The 26,844-nt window shown below is 42.1% G+C and overlaps 1 protein-coding gene across 1 annotated transcript in view; it reads right to left on the reverse strand.

Annotated features, from left to right (window-relative positions):
• rsrc1 (arginine/serine-rich coiled-coil 1) overlaps positions 1–26,844 on the reverse strand; it is a 284,392-nt gene that overhangs the window by 42,265 nt on the left and 215,283 nt on the right. Inside the window, exon 7 of the mRNA XM_088346059.1 lies at positions 14,595–14,666. Coding sequence (XP_088202185.1) covers positions 14,595–14,666 — 72 coding nt within the window. The remainder of the gene's footprint in view (positions 1–14,594; positions 14,667–26,844) is intronic.

Below are 26,844 nucleotides of genomic sequence, written 5' to 3' on the forward strand. Positions count from 1 at the left end.
CCCTGATCTAAAACCTACATGAGGGCAAATAAAAACTCAAAAACCTCAAAATGAGGAAAATAAAGATACCTTGAGTAGTCAAGTCAAGTCCTGTTCATTTGTGACGCCGTTCATCACAACGAGTCTCAAAGGGCTGCACAGACCACATACTATTGCAAACTACAGACTATTATGACACCATCCCCTGATCTAAAACCTACATGATGGCAAGGAAAAACTCAAAAACCTCAACATGAGGAAAATTAAGATACCCTGAGAAGTCAAGTCCTGTTTATTTGTGACGCCCTTCATCACAACGAGTCTTAAAGTGCTGCACAGACCACATACTATTGCAAACTACAGACTATTATGACACCATCCCCTGATCTAAAACCTACATGATGGCAAGGAAAAACTCAAAAACCTAAACATGAGGAAAATGAAGAAACCTTGAGAAGGAATCGTGCACTTCCAAGATGACCAGGCTGCAATGGATGTTGTAATAAAAATATTAGATTCAGATTTTCAGATTCAAAATTTTGATTGTAATTGTCAAAGACCAATACAACTTTGTTGGGAATATCCGTTCATCCCATAATTGAAAGAAAATACAAAATTCACAAACTATGTATACATTTATGTTGGGAATTTAATTGGCTAACCAATGTGTCAATCATCATTTGAATTGGTCACTATTTGCTGAAAATTTTGAAAGCAAAAGTGAGTCATGTTCGTTTTTTCAATACAGGCATTTTAAGGCCAAAAACTGTGAAAAAAAAGATAGCAATTGGTCAAGAGTGGTGTCAAAAAGTCATATGCTAACAGTGTGTTTATTTGTAAACAAGAATCATTGGGCAGATGGACACAACGAAAATCTTCAGGGGATGCTGTAAAGTAGGTTTAAAACGTATTTACTCAAAAATGTGTATTTCTAATCTTCGAGTTTTCTTTGCTTCTTTGTTTCCCGGATGGGATAGTAGTTTTTCTTTTTTTTGTCTCCGCCCTTTTGGGATAAGAAGATAAGCAAGGAGGAGGAGCAAGGCAGAGGGAGACTCTAACCTTGTATTCTCTCTCCGATTGCAATTGAGAAAATACCAAATGTCTTCGTCTGAAATTCTTCTACGATCAGTCTATATTGTTAAGCTCTCCCATACGCAAATGATCGTTTTAGATCTAACTGATGCAAGAATACTTTTAGGCGGATTTTTTTTTTTTTTTAAATCTGTCGGCATTATCGTGTGTTTTGGAGTCAATATTCACCGGACTGTCGTTACTGTAACGAGACCGTTTTTGCGGTAATTTGTGTCATGAGCTGACTGACAGGGGATGTAATGGTGATTTGTGTCGGCTTTGTAGTTTTCAGGTATCACATTGATGGCGATCTTCCTGTGATGAATACATTTTGAAATTTCTTAAATGCCAAGAGTTGAAGCTCTCCAATGACGGATTACAAATTTCCAGTGTTCTCGTTTGCCTATGAAAGTAAAAGTACACGGGTTCCCCCGACGTTGTGTCCTTAATGCGGTATTTTGAAGTCGAGTCGAAGGAGAACGAAGTTGAGTAAAGTTAGTAGAGTTTGTCGGGGAACCGGCTTCTTCGGCTCGGCTCACTAAAAGGAACCGGCTCTTTCGGGTCCTAAACAGCTCCTCGGGTTGTTTTTGCTTCTTCAATCCCAACATGACCAAATATTAAGTAAAATTATGCACAAAATGACTTAAAGGAAGGGGGGAATAGAACAAAAAAGACAAAAATACCAAAATGAAAAAGTAGTGAAAAGCTGAAAAAAAGAAACAAAAGGAAGAGAAAAAAGGAAGGAAAAATTTTGAAAAAAAGCCAGAAAAAAAGAAAAGAAAATAATGTAGGAAAAAAGTAAATAGAGAACAAAAAGAAAAAAGTAACAAAAAAGTAGAAAAAAACACGGAAAAAAGAAGAAAAAGTTTGTGTTGCTTTCAAATAATTTCCAATGATATCAAGTGAATCGTGTTGCCAACATTGTACTTCTACTCAAAAATGTCATTAAGTACAGTTCTGTATCTTACAACCGACTCAATAAGCCCCCAAAAATGTAATATTATGCGACAAAATATATCAGGAAATAAAAATAAATGGATATCTTGTGAAAGAATTGTAGGCCGTACAACCTTTGCAATAGTACATGAGTCAATTCATTCAAAAGAGAAAAATAATTTTGCATTGCCGGAAACTTAGCAAAATGTCAAGTTTTGGACATGTTTGATAATGACTTAGTTGCCACACTTGGGATTGCCGTGGCTCACTGTTGTTTCAAGCGTTGCTCACCGACTTTGTGTGAACGCTCAGACCCGTGGAAAATTACAGGGAACATTGGTTGGGACCCATAGATTTTTGAGCATGCGAGTCCCCGGGACCCATCACTTTTCACAGGTAAAATGAAGTATTTCAGTGACTGCTGACATCGTATTTGCTCCACTTCCCGCCGTGGGATCGTCAAAGGGTTAAATTTGGTTTCGCTCAGTAATTAAAACATTTAAGGCACAGCTAGTCCTACCCCCCTCCCCCCTCCCCACTCCCCGGGTGTGATATGAGGGTCACGCGCCTGTAGATTCTAATTTGCGCGTCATTTGTATTCATGACAGGCACGCGCTAAATATTTAACAGCAGCCCGGCAGGAGTTTTGTATTGTCGGGCTTTGCAGGTCAAATAATTTGATTTCAAGGCAGATTACATTAAGCGTCAATGTCCAAGCAGGCACTCTCACTTGCCTCTCATTTCCTGTCTTTTATTGCGCCGCAAACGCAAACAGGAGCGTCTTATCCGCCGGATTACCTCTTATTTTCAATTGGAAAAGGCATCGCTTCGTGATTCACGCCGTTTAGTGGTGTGGCGGGCGTGACTAACGCGGATTGTTCTTGGGGTTTAAACTCGAATCTCAAACAGAATTGCGGGGTTCGAACACCTTTTTCATGGCCAAATTCAAGCACTTTCATGTTTCCAGTACCTTAAAAAAAAAAAATCCAGCGCATATCAAAAGAAACTTATTTTGTGTTGGCCTTGAAGACTAAAATAAAGTCGCTATCTTGCTGCTAGCACATCATTTGAGATGTTTCTACCTATGATCTGAGATTTTTACACGTCAATGGGCTGCTGTAAAAGGATATAAATTCTGCCTCAACAATGCCAACACAGTTTGGCTATGTCACACTTGTTTGCAAAAACAAAAGGGTAATAATTGAATTTATTACAGTATACACAAAAATAAAGAAGTGGATAGATAAAAAGCTGAAAAATGAGCCAAATTTGGACTCGTTTTAAAAAATATATTTTCAGGATGTTCTATACTTCTGGAGATAATTCTAGACTGTATCTCCAGAACTTTGACATTTGTAATGTTTAATATCTCGTGCATCCATTCAATATGGTTGGTGTAAAGTGCAAAGAGGCGGGCCGTTTCTTCTGAAATGAAAGTGGAATAAGAAAGCTTGATGCGGTTGAGAGAATGGTCATTTTTTTTCAGCCACTTTTTACCACGGAGGAGTAAGTCGCCGAACTCTTGAAGCTCATCTTACAAATGTAAGTTAAACTTAATTTTATTTATCTTAATAGAGCATTTAATTTTATGAAATGTTTATTTTTGAGCACAAAACAATACAGTTGTCCTGATTACCGATGTGAATCACCTGTGCCCGCTCCTTTGGCGCCTACTGCCTCGAACTCTGATTGGCTCCCTGTACCTATTTAAATCCTGTCGTGTCAATCCCCTGTTGTCAGTCCGTCTGCGAACCCCAGTAAACACTAGGCAAGCCTTTTTAGACCCTGACTCCCACCTGATTTTGCTCCCGTCTGTCCCCCGACTTTGACACGTTTTTGATCCTGACCACGTCTCCTCTCCCGTCGCGGCTTTCGACCTCTTTTTGTCCTAGACCATGTTTACTCTCCTTTCCTGGCTTGCGACTCGCTTCCGACCCCAACCAAGTTTTTGCTCTCCTTTCCCGGCTACTGACCTGTTTTTCCGTCCTTGACACAGTCATGGCTCGCTACGGAAGTTCCACCGTGTTCAGATCACAAACTGAGTACGAGAGCGACTTGTTTCCTGCGCCTAGCGAACGCCGGATCGCGGGCGCAGCCCCTTCCTCTTTCCTTTAATGAAACTTGTAAGAAACGTAACGCCATTGGTTCCTGATTCTGTTCTGGTCCTGACAACAGTTTACCGTATTTTCCGCACTATAAGGCGCACCTAAAAGCCTTTATTTTTTTCAAAAGCTGACCATGCGCCTTATAATACAGTGCGCCTTATTTATGGATCAACATTAAGGGCAAAGTCTTCCAACTAACTAGCAGCCGCCGACTCGATTTTCCCCCGAACGCCAAGTAGTCCGCGGTGTATGCTGGGATTTGTATACCGGCGTTTCATTGGCTAACCAATGTGTCAATCATCATTTGAATCGATCACTATTGGCTAAAGTTATTCGGAGGTCAAGGGGCGGATCCTTTTTATCATTTACAGGCTGGCATTGGCTTGAACGGCAAAACAAAGCCTGCAATTGGCCGAAAAAGATGAATGTGAATAGCATGTTAGGTCGAACTACGGCGGGGGAGGAAACAGTATTTTACTATTCTGTACTGTATTTGTAAATATTTTACTCTCCTGGATTTACTACTCTCACGGATATAAGGGGACATTGGCTGCACATTATTATGAACACAACGACTTCGGTGAGCTACTCCGGGTTTTATATTATCCCTGTATCTTGTTTCAGACTGAACTCGATGTTTCTGTGATAAGCGGTGCAGATAATGGATGGAATGGAGTGTCTATTTTTAAATTAAACTCAATTCCAAGTGTTTATCGTCATATGCACAGTAAAGTTGCGAGCGAAAAAGAAAATAGAAACTAAGGAATGGTTGGCATTTCTTGAATCCCAAGACTTTAACCTTCCGAATGATGGAACGATGCATTTGAGTGACATCGTACCGACACCGCATCCGCACGTGTCTATGACACGTATTTGCTTCTTTGCAAGCGTTGGGAATGTTAAGTGGGTAATCAGTTGGACTGAATCATCTGACTGTTTTGTCCACGTTCCCATTGTAGCGCCTTATAATCCGGTGCGCCTTATCTATGGAAGATATAGGACCAAAAACTATTTTTTGGGGGTGCGCCCTATAACCCGGTGCGCCTTATAGTGCGGAAAATACGGTACTTATCAAGCCTTAAACATACTTATAGCACTGAAGCAACTTACGAACATAGGGCAGCGTCTTTAGTCAACATTAATTACAAAAAAAACATAGGTTCTATGTAGAACACCAAGACCAATAGATTTGTGGAGGCTAAGAATTTAAAAGGAGAGAAATGAAACGAGAGAAATTTACTGTGGATAATGTGTACATCCCTTAGGCTTTTTCCCGACGCCACTGCTGCAGGGGTCTCCGCCTTCCCCGCACTGTCTCTTTAAGGTCATCGCCGCCCGAAATTTGACACGCCAAGCGCTAAAGTCGAGCGAAACGAGGAAACCTTTAAAGAACGGAAAACGGGAATGGCGAGGAGCGCCGCCTCCTACACGCCACCTTCGTAAATAGATCCGAGACTCGCGGCGCGTCCGCGTTAGCGCTAATCGAAACCACCCGGATCCGATTCATGCCAACGCTGTGATCGTTGCTGCCAGGAGATGATGGGGCGGAGGGGCTTATCATGGCCGCTTTTGTGAGAGAAGGATCAATAACTGGCCCCGTGGCCATCAGTTAACAAAGTAGTTTTCACTTAAAAGAAATGTTTGCCTGGCTGGTTAAGAGGCAGCCGGATGATGCTAGCGCTCGACAAAGCAAATGTGTGGAATGAAAGGCGCAGCCAATGAGAGGGGAGGACCGTTCCTTTGTTGGCTTCCAGTCGAGAGATTGCACTTTGTGTGCCCGCCAGGCGCACTTGACATCAGTGCAGCACAATAGCTCTGCTCTTTTTTTGTTTCGAAAAACTAGCAATAATCAAGTCGCTCGAGTTTCAGGGCGGTTTTCACAAGTTATGATGCGGGGTACGTGCGCAAAGACCATTACAAGTTGTAGCCATAGGCTCAGCTATGTTCTCCCACATACGTAAAACCTTGAAAACATAACAATAAAATTGTAGCCTTTTTAAGGATTTCAAGCACCCGTGCGAACTCTGGAAGTAGCCCAAGTATTACAGCAATTTACCAAGTTATGATGTGGAATACGCCCGCACAGACCATTCATTACAAGTTCTACCAACTATCTCAGCTATGTTCGATTTGTGGAATATAATTTGCACGAGGGTTAGAGTTCACAAAACAAAGACCAGATCCTATTTGTTGCTTGGTGCAGGCCAAATTCAAGCACTTTTTGAGGATTTTCAAGGCCAATTTTTCCAGTACCATGTGAAGATGAAATCCAGCTCCAATCAAAATTACAGGAGCTTAAACCTTAGTTGAAAACGCTAACTCTAGCCCCAACATCATTTCTGAACATCGGTTTAAAGCCCTAACTTGCAGCACAAACCCTAGCTCCTAACCCTAATCTTATTTCAAACCATCATCCTGGCTCTAAGTATATTTAGGAACCCTACACTCAGTTTAAAAACCCTAGTATGGGGCTCAAACCCTAGCCCCTAAACCCAAACCTTTTTGGAGAGATCGTCGTTGGGCGTCGCCCCAAAATATATATGCAGAGAGGAGATATGGCAAAAAGGGAACGCTTTTTATTGCATTCGAGACACGTTCAAAGTTCCAGACGTTCAACAATGGCCTTTATAGTGTTCTCAAATAAAGTTGAGATATCTCGTGAAGGTCGTCCGCCCCGGCTCCCCCAGCATATGAGCGTGTGACCTCCTGCAACAACGTCATCCCACGACCTTCACCAGATGCCTATATATTTATCATTAGTTATCATCCACATTCCACAACAGCCTACAGCTAATTCGAGATGTAGCCCTAGCCCAAACCCTATTATGGAACCATAAAACAAGTTTATAATCCCTATTTGAAGCCCAAACCCTAGCTCCTAACCCTAGCCCAACACCTTACCTAAGAAACATGGCTCTTACAAGCACTGCACCTAAATTTCAAGCACTTCTCAAACCTTGAAAACACAACAATAAAATTGTAGCATTTTTAAGGATTTCAAGCACCCGTGCGAACCCGGGAAGTAGCCCAAGTTTTACAGCAAATTACCGAGTTATGATGTGGAATACGCTTGAACAGACCATTCATTACAAGTTCTACCAACTATCTCAGCTATGTTCGATTTGTGGAATATAATTCGCACGAGGGTTAAAGTTCACAAAACACAGACCAGATCCTATTCGTTGCTTGGTCCAGGCCAAATTCAAGCACTTTTTAAGGATTTTCAAGGCCAGTTTTCCCATTTTTCCAGTACCACTTGAAGAAGAAATTCAGCTCCAATCAAAATGACAGGAGCTTAAACCTCAGTTGCAAACGATAACTCTAGCCCCAACATCATTTCATCGGTTTAAAGCCCTAACTTGCAGCACAAATCCTAGCTCCTAACCCTAATCTTATTTCAAACTGTCATCCTGGCTCTAAATATATTTAGGAACCCAGCATTCAGTTTAAAACCCTAGTATGGGGATCAAACCCTAGCCCCTATCCCAAAGCCTTTTTGGAGAGATTGTCGTTGGGTGTCGCCCCTAAATATACGCAGAGAGGAGATATGGCAAAAAGGGAACGCTCTTTATTGCATTCGGGAGACATTCAAAGTTCCAGATGTTAAAATACTAAAATTGAGTTTTTTTCTAATCGTCTGGTAATTCTTTACAGAATTCAATTCAAAGGGATCGATGAATGAATACGCGGATGTGCGGTAGGTCACGGCCATCATGCGATAACTGCCGATGACATCTTCTTACGTTCCAGCTCTCTGTCAACACACTTTGTGCCTTGTTCCTGCCCTTCAGTAAGTATCAAGTCTCTGAGAATGATTTCAGTATGATTATTCACCACTAGATGGCAGGAGTGGCTTTGATCAGATCTCTGTCAACACACTTAGTGCCTTGTTGCAGCCCTTTAGTGAGTATCAAGACTCTGGCAATGATTTCAGTATGAGTAATCCCTACTAGACAGCATTAGAGGCTATGATCAGATCCCTGTCAACACACTTAGTGCCTTATTGCAGCCCTTTAGTGAGTATCAAGACTCTGGCAATGATTTCAGTATGAGCAATCACCACTAGATGGCAGGAATGGCTTTGATCTGAACTCTGTGAACACACTAGTGCCTTGTTGCAGTCCTTTAGTAAGTATCAAGTCCCTGGGAATGATTTTAGTATGATTAATCACCACTTGATGGCAGGAGTGGCTATGATCAGATCTCTGTCAACATACTAAGTGCCTTGTTGCAGCCCTTTAGTGAGTATCAAGACTCTGGCAATGAATTCAGTATGAGTAATCCCTACTAGACAGCATTAGAGGCTATGATCAGATCCCTGGCAACACACTTTGTGCCTTGTTCCAGCCCTTCAGTAAGTATTAAGTCCCTGGGAATGATTTCAGTATGATTATTCACCACTAGATGGCAGGAGTGGCTTTGATCAGATCTCTGTCAACACACTTAGCGCGTTGTAGCAGCCCTTTAGTAAGTATCAAGTCACTGGGAATGATTTCAGTATAAGTAATCCCTACTAGACGGCATGGGAGGCAATGATCAGATCCCTGTCAACACACTTAGTGCCTTGTTCCAGCATGTCAGTAAGCATTAAGTCCTTGGGAATGATTTCAGTATGATTACTCACCACTAGATGGCAGGAGTGGCTTTGATCAGATCTCTGTCAACACACTTAGCGCGTTGTAGCAGCCCTTTAGTAAGTATCTAGTCACGGCCATCATGCGATAACCGCCGATGACATCTTCTTACGTTCCAGCTTTTCGAAATCGTACAAAATGTGTGATTGACAACGGAGCTAGTTAGACAAGGCCTTAACAGATGCTAGGTGGAGTAAGCGTGATATTAGGGGTGGTTGGTAGCTGAATATTAAACGGACAATATCGTCCCTTAACACACGCGCACACACACTTTAAGAGCAGGGACACACCCACCCCGTGACCTGTCCTACACACAAAGTAATTAGGCGAAACAGTCCTTTCGTTTAGCTGCCCAAAGAGCAAGCGCTAGCTATATTTCCCCCTAATGATGTGGGTTAAAGAGCTATTATACATCTCATTAAAATATATGATCTCCCAATCTGCTGCTGGTTTGAGGTAATGGGCAGGGAGCGGTACGCGGGGGGCTAAAACATCATCCTTGTTAGGCCCGGTGTCACACGCAGATCTACATATCTCCGCGACGTGACGGCGCAAATAAAACGTGCTCGGGAAACAAACTCTCAGGGATAAGAGTGAAGTAGGTGAGATTTAGGGCTTTTTTCACTTGACTCGTTCGGTGCCATAGCTTATAAATACACTTTCAGAAGCCCTTCGGTAAGTATCAAGTCTCTGGGAATGATTTCAGCATAAGCAATTACCACTAGATGGCAGGAATGGCTTTGAATTAGATCTCTGTCAACACGCTTATTGCCTTCTTCCAGTCCTTCAGTAAGTATCAAGCGTCTGGGATCTATTTCAGTATGATTAATCAGCACTAGATGGCAGGAGTGGCTGTGATCAGATCCCTGTCAACACACTCAGTGCATTGTTTCAGCCTTTTAGTGAGTATCAAGTCTCTGGGAATGATTTTAGCAGGATCAATCGCCACTAGATGGATTCCCAGCCAAATGGGGTCTGCTGTGACACCGTGACTGTAAACTGTAGAGACAACTGTGCTTTTATATACTGGACCCAACATCTCACTACCAGTGTTACGCTGGCTTTGCACATGCAAACTCCATTTTAGACAAATCAGAGTTGGAACAACACATAAGAAACTCTTATTTTTCTCTCTTCTTTTCTTCTCTCTCTATGTCTCTCTCGTTTTATTTCTCTCCCTCTCTCTATCTGCCATTTTATTTCTTTCTTTCTCTCCTTTTATTCCTCTCTTGTTTTCTCTCCTTTCTGTCTCTCTCTCTTTCTTTCTTTCCTCTCTCTTTATCTTTTGTCTTTCTCTTATTTTTCTCTCTTCTTTTTACTCTTTTTCCTAATTCTATCTCTCGCTCTCTTCTTTTGTCTCTTTTTCTTTTTTGAGTCTCTCTCCTCTCTCTCTCTCTCTCTCCTCTTTTCACACTCCCTTTGTTTCTGTCTTCATCCATAGATCTCCTTTTTGCTCCTCGTCTTCTTTTCTATCGCTTTTTTATCTTCCCTTACTATTATCTTCCAGCTTTCACTCTTTTCTTCATCCATCTCTCTATTTTCTGTCTTGTTTTTCTCTCTCTCATTGTTTTCACCCTCTTTCTCTTTTTAATCTATTAGATCACAGGTGTCAAAGAGGCGGCCCGCGGGCCGGATCAGGCCCACTAGGGGATTGGATCCGGCCCGCGAGACAACGCTCAGAGAAGCGCAAGAGAAAGAGAGCTGTAGGTTGAAATCGGTCCATCTGATGTTGCCAAAGCCTGGTGCCTCTCACAAACCATGCACTTGTATTTCTTGCTCTCTTCCTCCATTTTTCTCTCTCTATCACTCTCTCTTTCACTCTCTCTGTCTTTTTTTGTCTTTCTTTGTTCCTTTTTGTCTCTTAGTCTCTATGTCTTTTTACCTTCTTTTGCTCTCTCTTCATTTTTTCCTTTACTCTCTTTCTCTCTCTCTTGGTTTCCCCTTCTGTCTTTCCCCTTTCTCTCTTTCTCTCCTCTTTTTCTCTCTTTCTATTTCTCTTTGTATTTCATTCTTTTTCTCTCACTATTTCTGTTTTTATCTCTTGTTTCTCACGCTCTCACTTTGTTTTCTCTGTCTGTCTCTCTTTCTCTTTTTTGTCCCACCCTCTCTACCATTCTCTCCCTATCTTTCTATTATTTCTTTCTCTCTTTTTTTTCTTTCTCTCTAATCTACTATTCCGGCCCCCGAGAGAATGTTTGTTCGATCGTGTGGCCCCCGAGCTTAAATGAGTTTGACACCCCTGTATTAGATTAAAAAAGCCAAATATGGATAGCAAACCATAGGTTCCCGACCCCTGTTCTAAGCTATATTCGTGTTCTCGGTTGGTTTTCACGAAGAAAAATAAGACGGACAGAAGTTGAAACACCGGGCTAATATCATCATAAGGGCGGCATAAAGAAAAGGAGAAAAACAACAACAGCGTGCAAAAAAAAAGGACGAAAAAACGTCGCATCCGGAGCTGGGGACGGAAAAGAGGCTAATTACTTTCTGATGGCCGCACTTTCATTTGTCCGAAAAGGGCAGCTAACTTTAAAGGTCACATTGCCATTCCTCCTCCGCCGAAACGCCGAAAAACACACACTCGAAAATGACGCAAAGCCGATATGAAAACACGAAACCGCCCACGTAGGAGAAATTATTCCTCTGCTAAACGCAAACACATAGACGGGAACAGAGACGGGAGCGTTCTCCGGTCAGAACAAGGACTAGCCTCATTATTCTATCTCGGGGCTTTTATTATCAGCGGCGTTTCCAGTGGAAATGACTTGATTTGAATGTCTATGTCACAGGTGTCAACCAGGCGGCCCGCGGGCCAGATCAGGCCCGCTAAGGGATTGAATCCGGCCCGCGAGACAACACTCAGAGAAGCGCAAGAGGAAAACAAGCTGCAGGTTGAAATATGTCAACTTGATGTTGCCAAAGCCAGGTCCCTTGAACAAAGACACTGTACTTGTATTTATTTCTCTCTCTCTCTTTTCTTTCTTTCTTTCTCTTTCTTTCTTACTTTCTTTCTTTTTTATTTCTGTCTTTCTGTCTTTCTTTGTTTCTTTCTTTTTTCTCTTTTCCACCCCCTTTCTCCCACTCTGTCTCTGTCTCTTTCTCTTTCTGTGTCTTTTAACCTCTTTTGCTCTTACTTCCTTTTTTCTTTTTCTCTCTTTTCTCTTTCTCTCTTCCTACCCTTTGCGCTTTCTTTTCTCTTTTCTCTCCTTCTGTTTTTCTATTTCTCTTTGGATTACTTTCTTCCTCTCCCTTTCCTTTCCCCCTCTCTCATGATTTTTTAGCTTTTGTTTCTCACGCTCTCTCCCTCTCTCTTTTTCTTTCTTTGTCCCGCTCTCTCTCTTTTTCCCTCCCTCTTTCTCCTATTTTTTTTATCCCTTTTTCTTTCTCTTTAATCTACTCGTCCGGCCCCCGAGAGAATGTTTGTTCTATCGTGCGCCCCCCGAGTTCAAATGAGTTTGACACCCCTATGTAGACGTTTGTGTGTGTGTGTAGCTTTAAGCTAGCACTAAATACATGTATTGGCTGCAGGGCAAAGAATGCAAAAAAAATCCGTGTTTTATGCAAATGAAATCCTAATCGAAACAGACATTTGTGAGTTCATTTGAGTTTAGAAGCGAAAGAAAATAGGAACCCGACGTAAACATCGTAAAAAAACACAGTAATTAAGGATTGATAATGGGAAAATAGAACAGAACAATACTTTAAAACAGGGGTGTCAAACTCATTTGAACTCGGCGGCCACACGATAGAAGAAACGTTCTCTCGGGGGCCGGACGAGTAGATTAAAGAGAAAGAAAAAGAGAGAGAAAGAAATAAGAGAAAGAGGGAGGGAAAAGGTGAGAGGGGGTATGAAGAAAGAAAAAGGAAGAGAGGGAGAGAGCGTGAGAAAGAAAAGAGATAAAAAGTTGTGAGAGAGGGGAAAAAGAAAGAGAGAGGAAGAAAGAAATCCAAAGAGAAATAGAAAGACAGAAGGAGAGAAAAGAGAAAAAGCGTGAAGGGTAGGAAGAGAGAAAGAGAAAAGAGAGAACAGGAAAGTTAGAGCAAAGAGGTTAAAAAACACAGATAAATAGACAAAGAGCAACAAAGGAAGAGAAAAAGAGAGACACAGGGAGTGAAAGAAAAAGAGTGGGAGAAAAGGGGTGGAAAAGAAAGAGAGAGAGAGAGAGAGAGAAATAGATACAAGTACAGTGTCTTTGTTCGAGGCACCTGGCTTTGGCAACATCAAGTGGACATATTTCAACCTGCAGCTTGATTTTCTCTTGTGCTTCTCTGAGTGTTGTCTCGCAGGCCAGATTCAATCCCTTAGTGGGCCTGATGGGGCTCTACAGTAATCGTTTTCCATTCATTTCAATATGCGATTATACACAATTGTCCTTGGGATTGAAAGTGTTCACAGTCACATGCTTTTAATATACGTTTACGTTTTAGCGTCATCAATTTTGTTAACTTCTTTTGAACCTTTCTTCTGGGGCTGAGGTTTTGGCTTGATTGCTAACCATTTTTCTTGTGTTTTCTGTGCGTCTACTTTGGTATATGATATGCAAATGCGCGACCTCATAACACTCGGGAGAGTCCGGAAGCACGAAGTTAGTCGATGCAGGCTTCTGATTGGCTGGTATGCAAATTGCCAAACAAACCGAAATTCAGAAATTTCCAAACTGAACAAAGATTTCGAAATTGGAATAAAGCAAATGTTTGATTATAAAACGAATCTTTGTTTTTTTTTTTTTTCCTTGATAAAGTTGTCGTTCACCCGGGCGGACATGTTTTGTAAGTTTTACACCCGACGTAAAAGAGGCACGCCTCAGGCGTCCGGGTGATTTTAGACACTGTGATTAGTCAACCTGGCAATCTTTAAATGTCTTTAATAAATTCACCCTCAGTGGAAGGTATGCAATGCTTGGCGATCAGCGTCCCAACCTCGTAGCTCGCCTTTGTAGCGTTTTCCTTTGACTCGTAGGGTTTTGTGCTGTGCTGTTAAAACGGCTTCCGGTTGCTTTACCTTTTCACAGCGTTTTATTTCCAGTTAGCTTTTTGCAGTCAGCTGTCACATTGCCACGGCACACAATTGGCCCAGCCGTGTGGCGCCAGCTGCGGCTCATTGACAGATTGGCTTTCTGTCTATTATAAGCTCAGCGCTCTCACGCTTCCTTTGTCAGCCCGTCAACGAACCTCTGCCCCGCAAGATGTGGGTTCTGACTCGGTCCTGGTTTCCTGTTGGTATTTCCTGTCCGGTATTGTTCCCGTTTATTTTGTCCTGTTAAATATCAGTTTACAGTTTCGTTCCTGTCTATTTTTTGTCCTGTTCATAATTCTCTCCAGTTTTCGTTCGCGTCTAGTTTGTCCGATTTATTTTCTATATCCTTTTTCGTTATCTATCGTGTCTGTCCGGTATTGACCCGATCTGCCCGATATCTGCTCGGGCAACTGGTATTGATCTCCTCGGCCTCTGGCTTCTTATTATTTCACGCCAGACTACTGCCAAACGTGCATGACTCCCCATTTCCCATAAAATAAAAGGCTTGTATGAGAATGTCACGCGTTTGGGTCCTAATCCTGTTCCGGTTCCTGACAAGTGATATAGATCAGTGTTTCTCAACTGGTGGGACGGGTCCCAGAAGTGGGTCACGGACCCGTTTTCAGTTGTGAGCCTTTTCCTCGGCAAAATAATGCTAAGAAAAATAACAAAAACTTAGGATCAATTACACTCCTAAACAGTAGATGGCGATAATGCCCTGCTTGATATCTTCTACCTGTACAGTCAGTCAGCGCCTTTGAGAGGGACTGTAGTTCATTGTATTGTGATTTTGCTGGTTTTCTTTCTTTTTCTGCACATGATAATGAATGCCAGGAAATTGGGAAAACTTACCTGTGTCCAATGTTTTTTGAGTTTGCCCTTCCTGGTTGCCCGTTTTGGCCTGAGCAGCGTCGTTGGTTTTGACTGAAACACACAAAAATATCAAATCATGGGTAAATACAATCATATTTAAATTTGAGTCCATTGTGACAGGTTACATAATTAATAAGCATGGGAGAAAGCAGTTCAAGTAATCGTGACGCTATTTTTAGTGGAGGGGTTATGAACCTATGGCTTGCGGGCCACATATGGCTTTTTTCAAGAGTACTAATAGCTTGGAGATAAAATTATACCAATGCAAATCTTTTCTAGAGCGTTCCAATTCTGTTAAGTACAAAGACAGGTATAGTACACAAATATCCGAAGTAGCAATAAGAGACTATCATTCGGTCCAGTATATAAAGAGTGTATATACCACACTACAGTTTAAGGCTTAATATAGAAGATTATTAAATAATTATGTTCACTGTTGAGAACATTTATAAAACCCATAGAAATACCGTAAACTGCAAGAAACGCCAGTCAAGCACACGGAGCAATTTGATTGAGCTTCATTTAAATATGTGATTTCTGTCTAACCAATCAGATTAGTATCATCTATTCATGTGATCTTGCTTAAGCCAATCAGATGTATTGTTTTATGCCTGTGCTGTCTGTTCAATAAATGAATCTCTAGCCATTGGGTGTGTGTGTGTTTCCATTCACAGCCGATCTTGGAAGCAGATCAGGTGGGACACGCCTCCGATGGAAGAGCTATCAAAAACCTAATCTCCGACTCACAAGTGTGTCCTTATCTTTACCGTAATACAATCTCAAATTTTAACCTTGACAGGTGAATATGCCAGTATCTTCGTTTGCAGTATTTTGTGACATTCTTACAAAAGAACTCTGCTTGAACCTTGTTTTGAAACCACTATTTATGATAATGTATCAAGAAAGAAAAACAATCTGAGGATCTATTTCGGTAGCAGAAACAGCTGGCTCTTTTCAGTGAGCTGAGCCAAAAAAGACGGTTTTCTAAATAGAGCTGTCCTCTTGGGTGCAACCAGTAAGGGACGGTGGTGCTTCACACAGCGCCACTTTTTTTTTGTTCTTCATTTATTGCATGGTCTATAGCAGTGTCTTTCAACCTTTTTTGAGCCAGGGCACGTTTTTTTTTACATTGGAAAAATTTTGCGGCACACCCCACACCAAAAATGTTGTAAAATGACACTGAACAGTACGTTTAATTACAATCTATAATAACCCCTGTTTTTACAGCACAGACACTTGACAATGACATAATATTTGCAGAAAATGATTCATAAATGTTGTATAAAATTTTAAAAAGTTATATTGGATCATTTCTCACGGCACACCTGACGATCTCTCACGGCACACCAGTGTGTCGTGGCACAGTGGTTCAAAATCACTGGTCTATAGAGTCAGACTGCCGAGAAACATGACCATGGCAACAATTTCAATCATTTTCAAACTCATCTCATCCTCAGTAGGGTCGCGGGGGTGCTGGAGCCCATCCCAGCAATCATCAGGCAGTGGGCAGGGGACACCCTGAACTGGTTGCCAGCCAATCGCAGGGCACACAGGGACAGACAACTCGCTCGTTCAGTCACACCTAGGGACAATTTGGACCAATCAGCCTGAAATGCATGTCTTTGGAACGTGGGAGGAAACCGGAGTGCCCACCCACGCAAGAACGGGGAGAACATACAAACTCCGCACAGGAAGTCCGGTAGCTGGATTCGAACCCACACAGGAGGTTCCCAAGACCTCAGAACTGTGCCTGCACACGCGCTAACCACTGCGCCGCTGTGCTGCCCTCATTTTCAAACTCTTGACTCAAAATCCAAGTATTTTCAAGGATTTCAAGCTACCGTACCAACCCTATGCTTCAAGCAAGCCAGGGTTAAAAACCCGGAGTGTTTTGGGCATCTCCATTCGCTTGTGTGAAAAATAATCAAGATGATAAGAAATAGGTGAGATTTAAGGCTTTTTTTCACTTTACTCGTAAATACACTTTCAGAAGCCCTTCAGTGAGTGTCAAGTCTCTGGGAATGATTTCAGTATAAGCAATTACCACTAGATGGCAGGAATGGCTTTGAATTAGATCTTGAATTAGAGTATTTAACATTTAAAAAAAAATGCAGCAGAACTGTAAATGAATAACACCGCATCTTTTATTTTGGCGGTCCTCTGTGGAGCAGTTCTCCTTTATTACCAGCTCGCCGCTCGATGAGCCGGTTACGTAAAACCGAATCTTCGAACCGATTACGCTTAATGAGTTTGAACTTCAGCGGGGACAAAAAAGTGAGTTATTATCATAATTTTTTTTCCTCCGAGGTGAATTTAAGGCAAAATGAGAGTGGGTGGAAAGCAGAAGGAAAGTGCCGAGTAAACATGTTCTAAAAGAGGATAATATACGCGGCGTATATGATTTTCTGCGCGAGGCCACAGGGCGAGCTCAGGCGCGCTGCTGGTTTTGTTAGCTAATTGGCGTAGACAAAGAAGCCGTCACGCTGCCGTTACGCGCGGTTAAGTCTGGAGGTTACGCGTCTTTGCTAACAATGAGTCGGTTACCTCCCTCGCGGGCCGCGCGGCCTCCGTGGTTGTTGGATCCGGTTAAGTCGGCGCTAACAGAGACCCCATTTGCGAAGACCAAAGGTTCGGGTCGGAACGCGGCGGGGGAAATTTGCCATTTTGGCTCTTTAATGGTGGAAAAGCTTCGGTGGAACACGGTAGAAAAGAACCGAGATTTATTTGTTATTGCAGCATTCGTTGCAGCCTGGTTATCCTGGAAGGGGATTACCTCATGGACGGTCCTTTCATATTCGTCATGCTGAGGTTTTCGAGTTTTTCCTTGCCCTCATGTAGGTTTTAGATCAGGGGATGGTGTCATAATAGTCTGTGGTTTGCAATAATCTGTGGTCTGTGCAGGCCCTTGACTGTCCGTTCTCAAGGTTTCTTGATTTTCCTCATGTTGAGGTTTTTGATTTTTTTATTGCCCTCATGTAGGTTTTAGATCAGGGGATGGTGTCACAATAGTCCGTGGTTTGCAGTAATCTGTGGTCTGTGCTGCCCTTTGAGACTGTCCCTTGTCAAGGTTCCTTCATTTTCTTCCTGTTGAAGTTTTTGAGTTTTTCCTTGCCCTCGTGTAGGTTTTAGATCAGGGGATGGTGTCACAATAGTCTGTAGTCTGTGCAGCCCTTTGAGACTGTCAAGGTTTCTTCATTTATCTCATCTTGAGGTTTTTGAGTTTTTCCTTTCCCTCATGTAGGTTTTAGATCAGGGGATGGTGTCATTATAGTCTGTGGTTTGCAATAATCTGTGGTCTGTGCAGCCCTTTGAGACTCTTTGTAATTAAGGGCGTCACAAATAAACATGACTTGACTTGAGGTTTTTGAGTTTTTACTTGCCCTCATGTAGGTTTTAGATCAGGGGATGGTTTAATGATAGTATGTGGTTTGCAGTAATCTGTGCAGCCCTTTGAGATTCTTTGTAATTAAGGGCGTCACAAATAAACATGACTTGACTTGAGGTTTTTGAGTTTTTCCATACCTTCATGTAGGCTTTAGATCAGGGGATGGTGTAATAATAGTCTGTGGTTTGACACAATCTGTGGTCTGTGCAGCCCTTTGAGACTCGTTGTGATTAAGGGCATCACAAATAAACATGATTTGACTCATGTTGTGGTTTTTGAGTTTTTCCTTGCCCGCATGTCGGTTTTAGATCAGGGGGTGGTTTAATTACAGTCTGCAGTTTTCAATAATCTTTGGTCTGGGCAGCCCTTTGAGACTGTCCCTTCTCAAGGTTTCTTCATTTTCCTCATGTTGAGGTTTTTCAGTTTTTCCTTGCCCGCATGTCGGTTTTAGATCAGGGGATGGTTTAATAACAGTCTGCAGTTTTCTATAATCTGTGGTCTGTGCAGCCTTTTGAGACTCCTTGTGATGAAGGGAATCAATAAACATGACTTGACTTGACTGAGGTTTTTGAGTTTTTACTTGCCCTCATGTAGGTTTTAGATCAGGGGATGGTTTCATAATAGTTTGCAAGAATCCTTGTGATTAAGGGCGTCACAAATAAACATGACCTGACTTCTCAAGGTTTCTCCATTTTCCTCATGTTGGGGTTTTTGAGTTTTTCCTTGCCCGCATGTCGGTTTTAGATCAGGGGATGGTGTCATAATAGTCTGTAGTTTGCAATAATCTGTAGCCTGTGCAGCCCTTTGAGACTCCTTGTGATGAAGGCCGTCACAAATAAACATGGCTTGACTTGACTAGTCTATAAATATAATTCCCTCTATCCCTGATATTGACGACTATGTATTTCTTAGTGTTGTAATAAAATCATGAAAACATGGGATATTTTCGTTTTTTTTCTTCCAAAAACCATGACACCAAAATGTTCCTGCAAAAAAACAACAATGAATCATACAGGTGCGATATTATAGCAAAAGAAGGGCAACATAATCCAGGAATGCGAGCGTAGAGACGGAACGAACAGAGAGCTTGAGGGAGGGGATGACATGCAAACAATAGAAAAGGCCCGCAAACAACATCGGGGGGATTTGACGCCTCTTTACTCTTGTTTATCCTCCACCTCCATCCCTTCATCCCTAGGCCAAGAGCTTCTCTCATCCTCTCTTCCTTCTGGTTTTGCCCTCGACGCACCCCGAGCCGACTCTCGCTCGTCTCTCCTGTTTGCGACGCCTCGGGGCCGTAGCAGCAAATCAAACTGTTTATCCATCTCTCATCAACGAGCCCCCCTAGCCCCCCCACCATCAAATTGAAGCGGGATGCCGTTGAATGTGAGCGCTTCACAAAAAAAGAGAGTTGGCAGTAGTAGGTAGTTTAATTCCCTTCATGTATCTAAATTAATTGAATATTCAAGTTAGTAGAGTTTGTCAAGGAAAAGGCTTCTTCGGCTCAGCTCACTAAAAGGAACCGGCTCTTTCGGGTCCTAAACGGCTCCTAGGGTTGTTTTTGCTTCTTCAATCCCAACATGACCAAATATTATATAAAATTATGCACAAAATGACTTAAAGGAAGGGGGAATAGAACAAAAAAGAAAAAAATACCAAAATGAAAAAGTAGTGAAAAGCTGAGGAAAAAAAGAAACAAAAGGATGAGAATTTTTTTTTAGAAAAAAGCCAGAAGAAAAGAAAATACAGAAATGTAGGAAAATAGAGAACAAAAAGAAAAAAGTAAGAGCTCGAAAAAAAATAAACACAATGAGATTTTTTTAAAGGAATTTAATAAAAAGTAGAAAAAAAAAACACAGAAAAGTTTGTGTTGCATTCAAATAATTTCCAATTATATCAAGTGAATCTTGTTGCCAACATTGTACTTCTACTAAAAATGTGATTAAGTACAGTTCTGGATCTTACAACCGACTAAATAAGCGTGTGACGTCATCCACTCCGCTGTGGCTAAACTACAAACACAGCACCCCGAGGCCATCCTGTTAATCTGTTAATAATCAACACAAGGATACTGCTGGAAGTGTGAATTTCCTACGGGGATGAATTATCTATCTATCTATCTGTCTATCTAGACATCTATATATCTAGACATCTACAGGTATTTATCTAGACATCTATCTATCTATCTCTCTAAACTATCTATCTCTCTAGACATCTCTCTATCAATCTATCTAACTATCTATAAATCTATCTCTCTACACATCTATCTATCCATCGCTCTAGACATCGATCTATCTATCTCTCTATCCATCTACCTATCTATCTATCTATCTATCTATCCCTCTATCTATCCATCTCTCTAGACATCTATCTATCCATCTATCTGTCCATCTCTCTAGACATCTATCTATCTCTCTAGACATCTCTCTATCTATCTTTCTAGACATCTATCTATCTATCTTTCTAGACATCTACCTGTATCTATCTATCTATCTATCTCTCTAGATATCTATCTATGCATCTTTCTAGACATCTCTCTATCTATCTATCTCTCTAGACATCTCTCTATCTATCTATCTATCAAGACATCTCTCTATCTATCTCTCTATCTCTCTATCTATCTATCTAACTATCCATCTCTCTATCTATCTATCTATCTATCTATCTAACTATCCATCTCTCTATCTATCTATCTATCTATCTATCTACTGTATACATCTCTCTAGACATCTATCTATCTTTTTAGACATCTATCTATCTATCTATCTATCTAGACATCTATCTATCCATCTCTCTATACAGCTATTTATCTATCTATCTTTCTAGACATCTATCTATCTATCTCTCTAGACATCTCTCCATCTATCCATCTTTCTAGACATCTCTCTCTCTCTCTCTCTCTCTCTCTCTCTCTCTCTCTCTCTCTCTCTCTCTCTCTCTCTCTCTCTCTCTCTCTCTCTCTCTCTCTCTCTCTCTCTCTCTCTCTCTCTCTCTCTCTCTCTCTCTCTCTCTCTCTCTCTCTCTCTCTCTCTCTCTCTCTATCTATCTATCTATCTAGTGGCCGGGCTCCATGATTATATAATAGTGTGATGGACTTTTATTAAAGCGGGTAATAAAGGCTCTTTCACTTCATTTAGTCGGGGTTCCATCTTGGCTGGGTGAAAGGGGCGGGCATGTTCCCATTAGGAGCCTAATTCCAGCTCGGGGGATTCCCGAGCATGCTCGCCAAAAGACGGAAAAGAAGAAGAAAGTGAGGAAAAAGGGCAGGTTGCCATTTCGGTTTTAACCCTCCCCTTTTCCGTGGTTTCCTTATCCGACGCTCTTCTTTTGGGGGGATCTCGTTAGAGGAGTGAATGTAATAACGCTGCTAGCAGGTGGAAGGCGGCCATGATCGTCCGGGAGACGGATGGGCCTTGCGGGGCCGGCGGGGGCCCCGCTCGCGCGCACCATTTAGATTCAATAAACTGGCAAAGCAAGACCCGCAATCGGATTTATCTCTTTACACCAGGGGTGGGCAATTAATTTTTATCAGGGGCCGCATGAGAAACCTGAATTGTGTCAGAGGGCCACACACTTTCTTTCATTGTAAAATGCTCAAATTAAATATTTTGAATAGCTGATGCTGATAATCAGAAGAATATAGCACTCTGTAAATATTTATATTAGGCTATGTGAAATTGTCGTGTATTGGTTAAATAAGAAAAACAATCATTGAACCAGTGCAATTTATTTTTAACTTGTTAATTTCCACAAACAATAACTTTTAATGTTCTTCACCTCATGTCACCTCTTCAGTGAGAATAATCCAGTCTGTTCTGGGCTTGAACAAGAGCATTGAAATCCGGCGGAATGTCTGAAGTGGCTATGCGAAGGACAGCTGAGAGGTGGTCATCAGTCATGGAGGATCTATGTGTGGATTTATTAAACTTCATAACTGAGAATGTCTGTTCACAACGATAGGTAGATCCAAAGAGGACTAGGATTCTCTGAGCATGCTTCCTCAGGTGTGGAAAGTTCTCCTCTTTGAGGGAGGAGTAAAAATCCAGCAGTGAGACTGACTTGAAGTGATCTGCCAGAAGTGTGTCAGACTGCAGATCTATGAGTTCCATCTGAACTTCACTTGGCGCATCATCCACACTGCATTTGAAGGGAGAAGAGACCATGTGCATTTCACTCTCAAGAGTTTTGAAATCTTGAAATCGCCTTGAAAACTCTGCATGCAATGTTTCTAACATGGTTGAGTACTTTTGGAGGTGATCGCCTGATCTTTTGGCTTCCTTAAGTGTTGGCAAGAAGGTCAGAATGTTGTCCTTCACTTGGCTTGAGAGAAGCTGCAGTTTTCTCATAAAAGCCTTCACTGCACTGTACATCTCATGCACAAAAAGGCCCTTGCTCTGCAGTTTGACATTAAGTTCGTTCATTAGTGCAGTCACATCCACAGTGAATCCGAGGTCTGCCAACCAGTCTTCATCTGAAAGTTCTGAGACGTCATGACCTTTCTGAACACAGAACTCCTGAATCTGGTCTCTCAGGTCCCAGACACTTTTCAGAATTTTGCCAAGGCTGAGCCACCTAACAGTGCAGTAATAGCTTATGTCACCATGTTCAGCCTCATTTTCCTCCAACAAAGCAACAAACTGTCTGTGATTTAAAGCTCTCGCTCTGATGAAGTTAACTATTTTAGTGACAGAATCAACAACATGTTTCATTTTTAACACTGTCTTACACAACACTTCCTGATGTATGATACAATGCAAAAATGTCAATTTCTGATCAGGGTTCATTTCTGTCACTTTATCCTGCATTCTCTTTAAAAGTCCAATATTTTTCCCGACAAGATTTGGACAACCATCTGTTGTCACACCTGCAAGCTTGTCCCATTTCAGTCCTAACATGTCCATACATGCATTTACCTCTCTGAACAAGTCATTACCTGTGGTTGTCCCTTTTATTGACTGCATGGCTGCCAACTCCTCCGTGATTTGAAAGTCTGCGGTTATCCCACGTAAGAAGATGAGCAGCTGGGCGGTGTCACGTATATCGCAGCTCTCATCCAAAGCCAGAGAAAAAAAGTCAAAGTCGGCCGCTCTTTTCTTCAACTGAAGCTCTAAATTTCCCGCGATGTCCTCAATCCGCCTCGTTACAGTGCGTCGGGAGAGTGAAACGTTCTCAAACGCGCCCTTTTTTTCTGGGCATATCAGCTCAGCAGAGTCCAATAAACACTCCTTAATGAACTCTCCGTCGGAAAATGCCTTACTTTTTCTGGCGATTTTATGAGAAATTACATAACTTGTCCTGACGGCTGCATCTCTGGAAGTGTGAAGTTTAGTGAAAAAACCTTGTTGGGTTTGTAGTTTTGCTAGCAATGCATCAGACTTTCTTGCACGCTCTTCACCAGACAGGTTTCTGTATTCATCTTCATGCTTGGTCGTGTAGTGGCGACTCAAATTATATTCTTTAAACACAGCAACCTGTGTACCACAGACTAAGCACACTGCTTTACCTTTAATTTCTGTAAAGAAATATTTGGCAGTCCATGTCTTGTTGAAAACACGGCATTCGTTATCAACTTTTCTTTTCTTGGGGTGTGCCGACATCTTGAAGGGTACCCTGGCGAACAGTATCACCTTCACTCACTCAAGTGTATACGCGCGTGAAGGCGCTACGTCTATGACGTGTATATGTAGTCAAAATAAAATTTCAAAATAAAAGTTTATTTTTTTTTTTATGGTGTATAATTGGTCCTACGCGGGCCGGACAGGGACGTACAAAGGGCCGGATGTGGCCCGCGGATGTGGCCCGCGGGCCGTAATTTGCCCCCGCGCCAGATAAACAATTCATTCCTGTAAAGTTTACACGCTGCCGATTTCCGATGACTGCGCCGAGAGGGACTATTTCATTGGAGGTCGCAGCGGCTTGTGGGCGGAGTCGGGGGCGGTACCCCGGTAAAACGGTTAAAACGTTTATGGGTCGGTAATACGTCGGCAAGGACTATCAGGGAACGCATTTTATTCCTAAAATCACAGGCGTCAAACAGGCAGCCCGCGGGCCAGATCAGGCCCACTAAGGGATTGAATCCGGCCCGCTGGACAACACTCAGAGAAGCGCAAGAGAAAAACAAGCTGCAGGTTGAAATATGTCAACTTGATGTTGCCAAAGCCAGGTGCCTCGAACAAAGACACTGTACTTGTATCTATTTCTCTCTCTCTCTCTCTCTCTGACACTGTACTTGTATCTATTTCTCTCTCTCTCTCTCTCTCTGACACTGTACTTGTATCTATTTCTCTCTCTCTCTCTCTCTGACACTGTACTTGTATCTATTTGTATCTATCTCTCTCTCTCTCTCTCTCTCTCTCTCTCTCTTTCTTTTCCACCCCTTTTCTCCCAATCTATCTCTGTCTCTTTCACTCTCTGTGTCTCTCTTTTTCTCTTCATTTGTTGCTCTTTGTTTCTTTCTCTCTCTGTGTCTTTTTAACTTCTTTTGCCTTAACTTCCTTTTTTCATTTTCTCTATTTTCTCTTTCTCTCTTCCTCCCTTTCGCGCTTTCTATTCTCTTTCCTCTCCTTCCGTCTTTCTATTTATTTTTGGATTTCTTTCTTCCTCTCCTTTTCTTTTTCCCCTCTCTCACGACGTTTTACCTCTTTTGTTTCTCACGCTCTCTCCCTCTCTCTCTTTTTCTTTCCTAGTCCTGCCCTGTCTCCTTTTCCCTCCCTCTTTCTCTTATTTCTTTATCACTCTTTTTCTTTCTCTTTAATTTACTAGTCCGGCCCCCGAGAGAATGTTTGTTCTATCGTGTGGCCCCCCGAGTTAAAATGAGTTTGACACCCCTGCTTTAAATCTCAACGAAAGCTAGTGTCGCAATTCGATTTCCCCAGTAGAATAACCTCCTGTAGACCATTGAAGAAGAACCGGCATCCTGCCATAGCAGCAATCACGAAAACCGAATCAGCGATGTGAGTATTACATTTACAGGTACCTTGTGTCCTATTTGACCCTGAGATGTCTCTGTATTGTCTAACGCAAACGAAACCCGTTGCCAGGCAAACATGGGGGGCTTCTATTAAGTATGGATTCCTCTATGTTAAGCACTGGTGTCAAGCGCGCGGCCCATGGGCCGGATCAGGCCCGTCAACAAATCAATCTGGTCCGCGTGACGATGCGAGAAAAAAATGAGCTGCAGTAGATTTCTACTTGATGTTACCAAAGCCAGGTGCCAGTTGCAAACTGGAGCTCTCTCGCTCTCTCCTTTTATCTCTCTCTCTCTCCTTTTATTTCTCTCTTTCTCTGTCTCTCTCTCTATCTTTCATTTTGTTTCTCTCTCTCTGTCTCTCTCTCTCTCTCTCTCTCTCTCTCTCTCTCTCTCTCTCTCTCTCTCTCTCTCTCTCTATCTTTCATTTTATTTCTCTTTCTCTCCTTTTAATATCTCTCTCTTTCTCTCTACTTTTTCTCTCTCTCTCTCTCTCTCTCTCTTTTCTGCCTCCTCCCCTCTCTTTCTCTTGTCTCTCTCTCTTTCTCTCTCTCTCTTTTCTCTCTCTTTCCTTTTATTTCTTTCTCTCTGATTTCTCTTATTTTTCTCTCTTCTTTTCTCTATGTTTATTCTCTCTCTATGTCTCTCTCTCTCCTTTTATTTCTCTCTCTCCCTCTTTCTCTATCTGCCATTTTATTTCTTTCTTTCTCTCCTTTTATTTGTCTCTCCTTTTCTCTCCTCTCTCTCTCTCTCTCTCTCTCTCTTTCTTATCCCTCTTTCTTTTTTGTCTTTCTCTTATTTTTCTCTCTCTTCTTTTTCCTCTTTTTCTTGATTCTATCTCTCTCTCTTCTTTTGTCTCTTTTTCTTTTTGGTCTCTCTCCTCTCTCTCTCCTTTTCTCTTTCCCTCCTCTTTTCACACTCCCTTTGTTTCTATCTTTATCCATCAATCTCCTTTTTGCTCCTTGTCTTCTTTTCTTTTTCTTCTTTTGTCTTCCCCTCCTATTATCTTCCAGCTTTTACTCATTTCTTTATCCATCTCTCTATTTTTCTTTGTCTTGTTTTTTTCTCTCTCATTGTTTTCTCTCCCTCTCTCTTTTTAATCTATTAGACTGGCACAATGTTATTTTTTCTCTCACCACAATTAGTTTGACGCGTTTTATGTAAAAAAAAAAAAAAAAAAAAAAAAAAGAGTACAAAAGAGCAAATGAGAAAGTGAAAGAAAACAAAGAAGTCAGAGGTAGGGTTAAATCGACCCAGTCAGCCACAGGAAAACATGACGTTATTAGAAAATCACAATAACCCAGCACCGGTGAGGTATTTTCAGAACAGGACCGCGGGCAACCCCGGAGGACAGCTGAGGTGCCCACGGGCACCAGTTTGGAGACCCCCGCGCCAGATAAACAATTCATTCCGAGGCCGAGGCGAGCTAGCGAAAGCGGTGGCTCGCTCGGCCCTTAGGCGAGCTGCCGAGGATACCTAGTCTATTTATTCCGAGGGAGAATGGATATCCTATTATAGAGTTTGAAAGAGCAACATCCAGCCCACGTTTCGCAAAGAGTGGATGGCGAACGGGAAAAAAAAGCGAACCGGTCGGGGTCATGGCCAGCGTTATTCACTTAGCCGCTATGCGCGAAAATTCAAGGGGCCGCGTGTTGGCGGACGCGCAGCCGGGATCCTGTTGGACTGCGAGCGTGCGCCCGTTCGGTGGGCGATGTCGGCCAATCAAAAACCCAGGCCGGGTAAATTAGCCTCGCGCACGCCGACGTGCAAAAAAAAACGAAAAATGTCCCCTCCGATCAGGACGGTGCAGCTAACACGCTTCGTACGTTTTTTACGTAGCGAGCGATGGCGGTGTCGGGAACTAAAAAACAGGAGAG

Source organism: Urocampus carinirostris, chromosome 10, assembly GCF_059441175.1.
Source record: "Urocampus carinirostris isolate Australia breed hairy pipefish chromosome 10, RoL_Ucar_1.0, whole genome shotgun sequence".
Taxonomy (NCBI): domain Eukaryota; kingdom Metazoa; phylum Chordata; class Actinopteri; order Syngnathiformes; family Syngnathidae; genus Urocampus; species Urocampus carinirostris.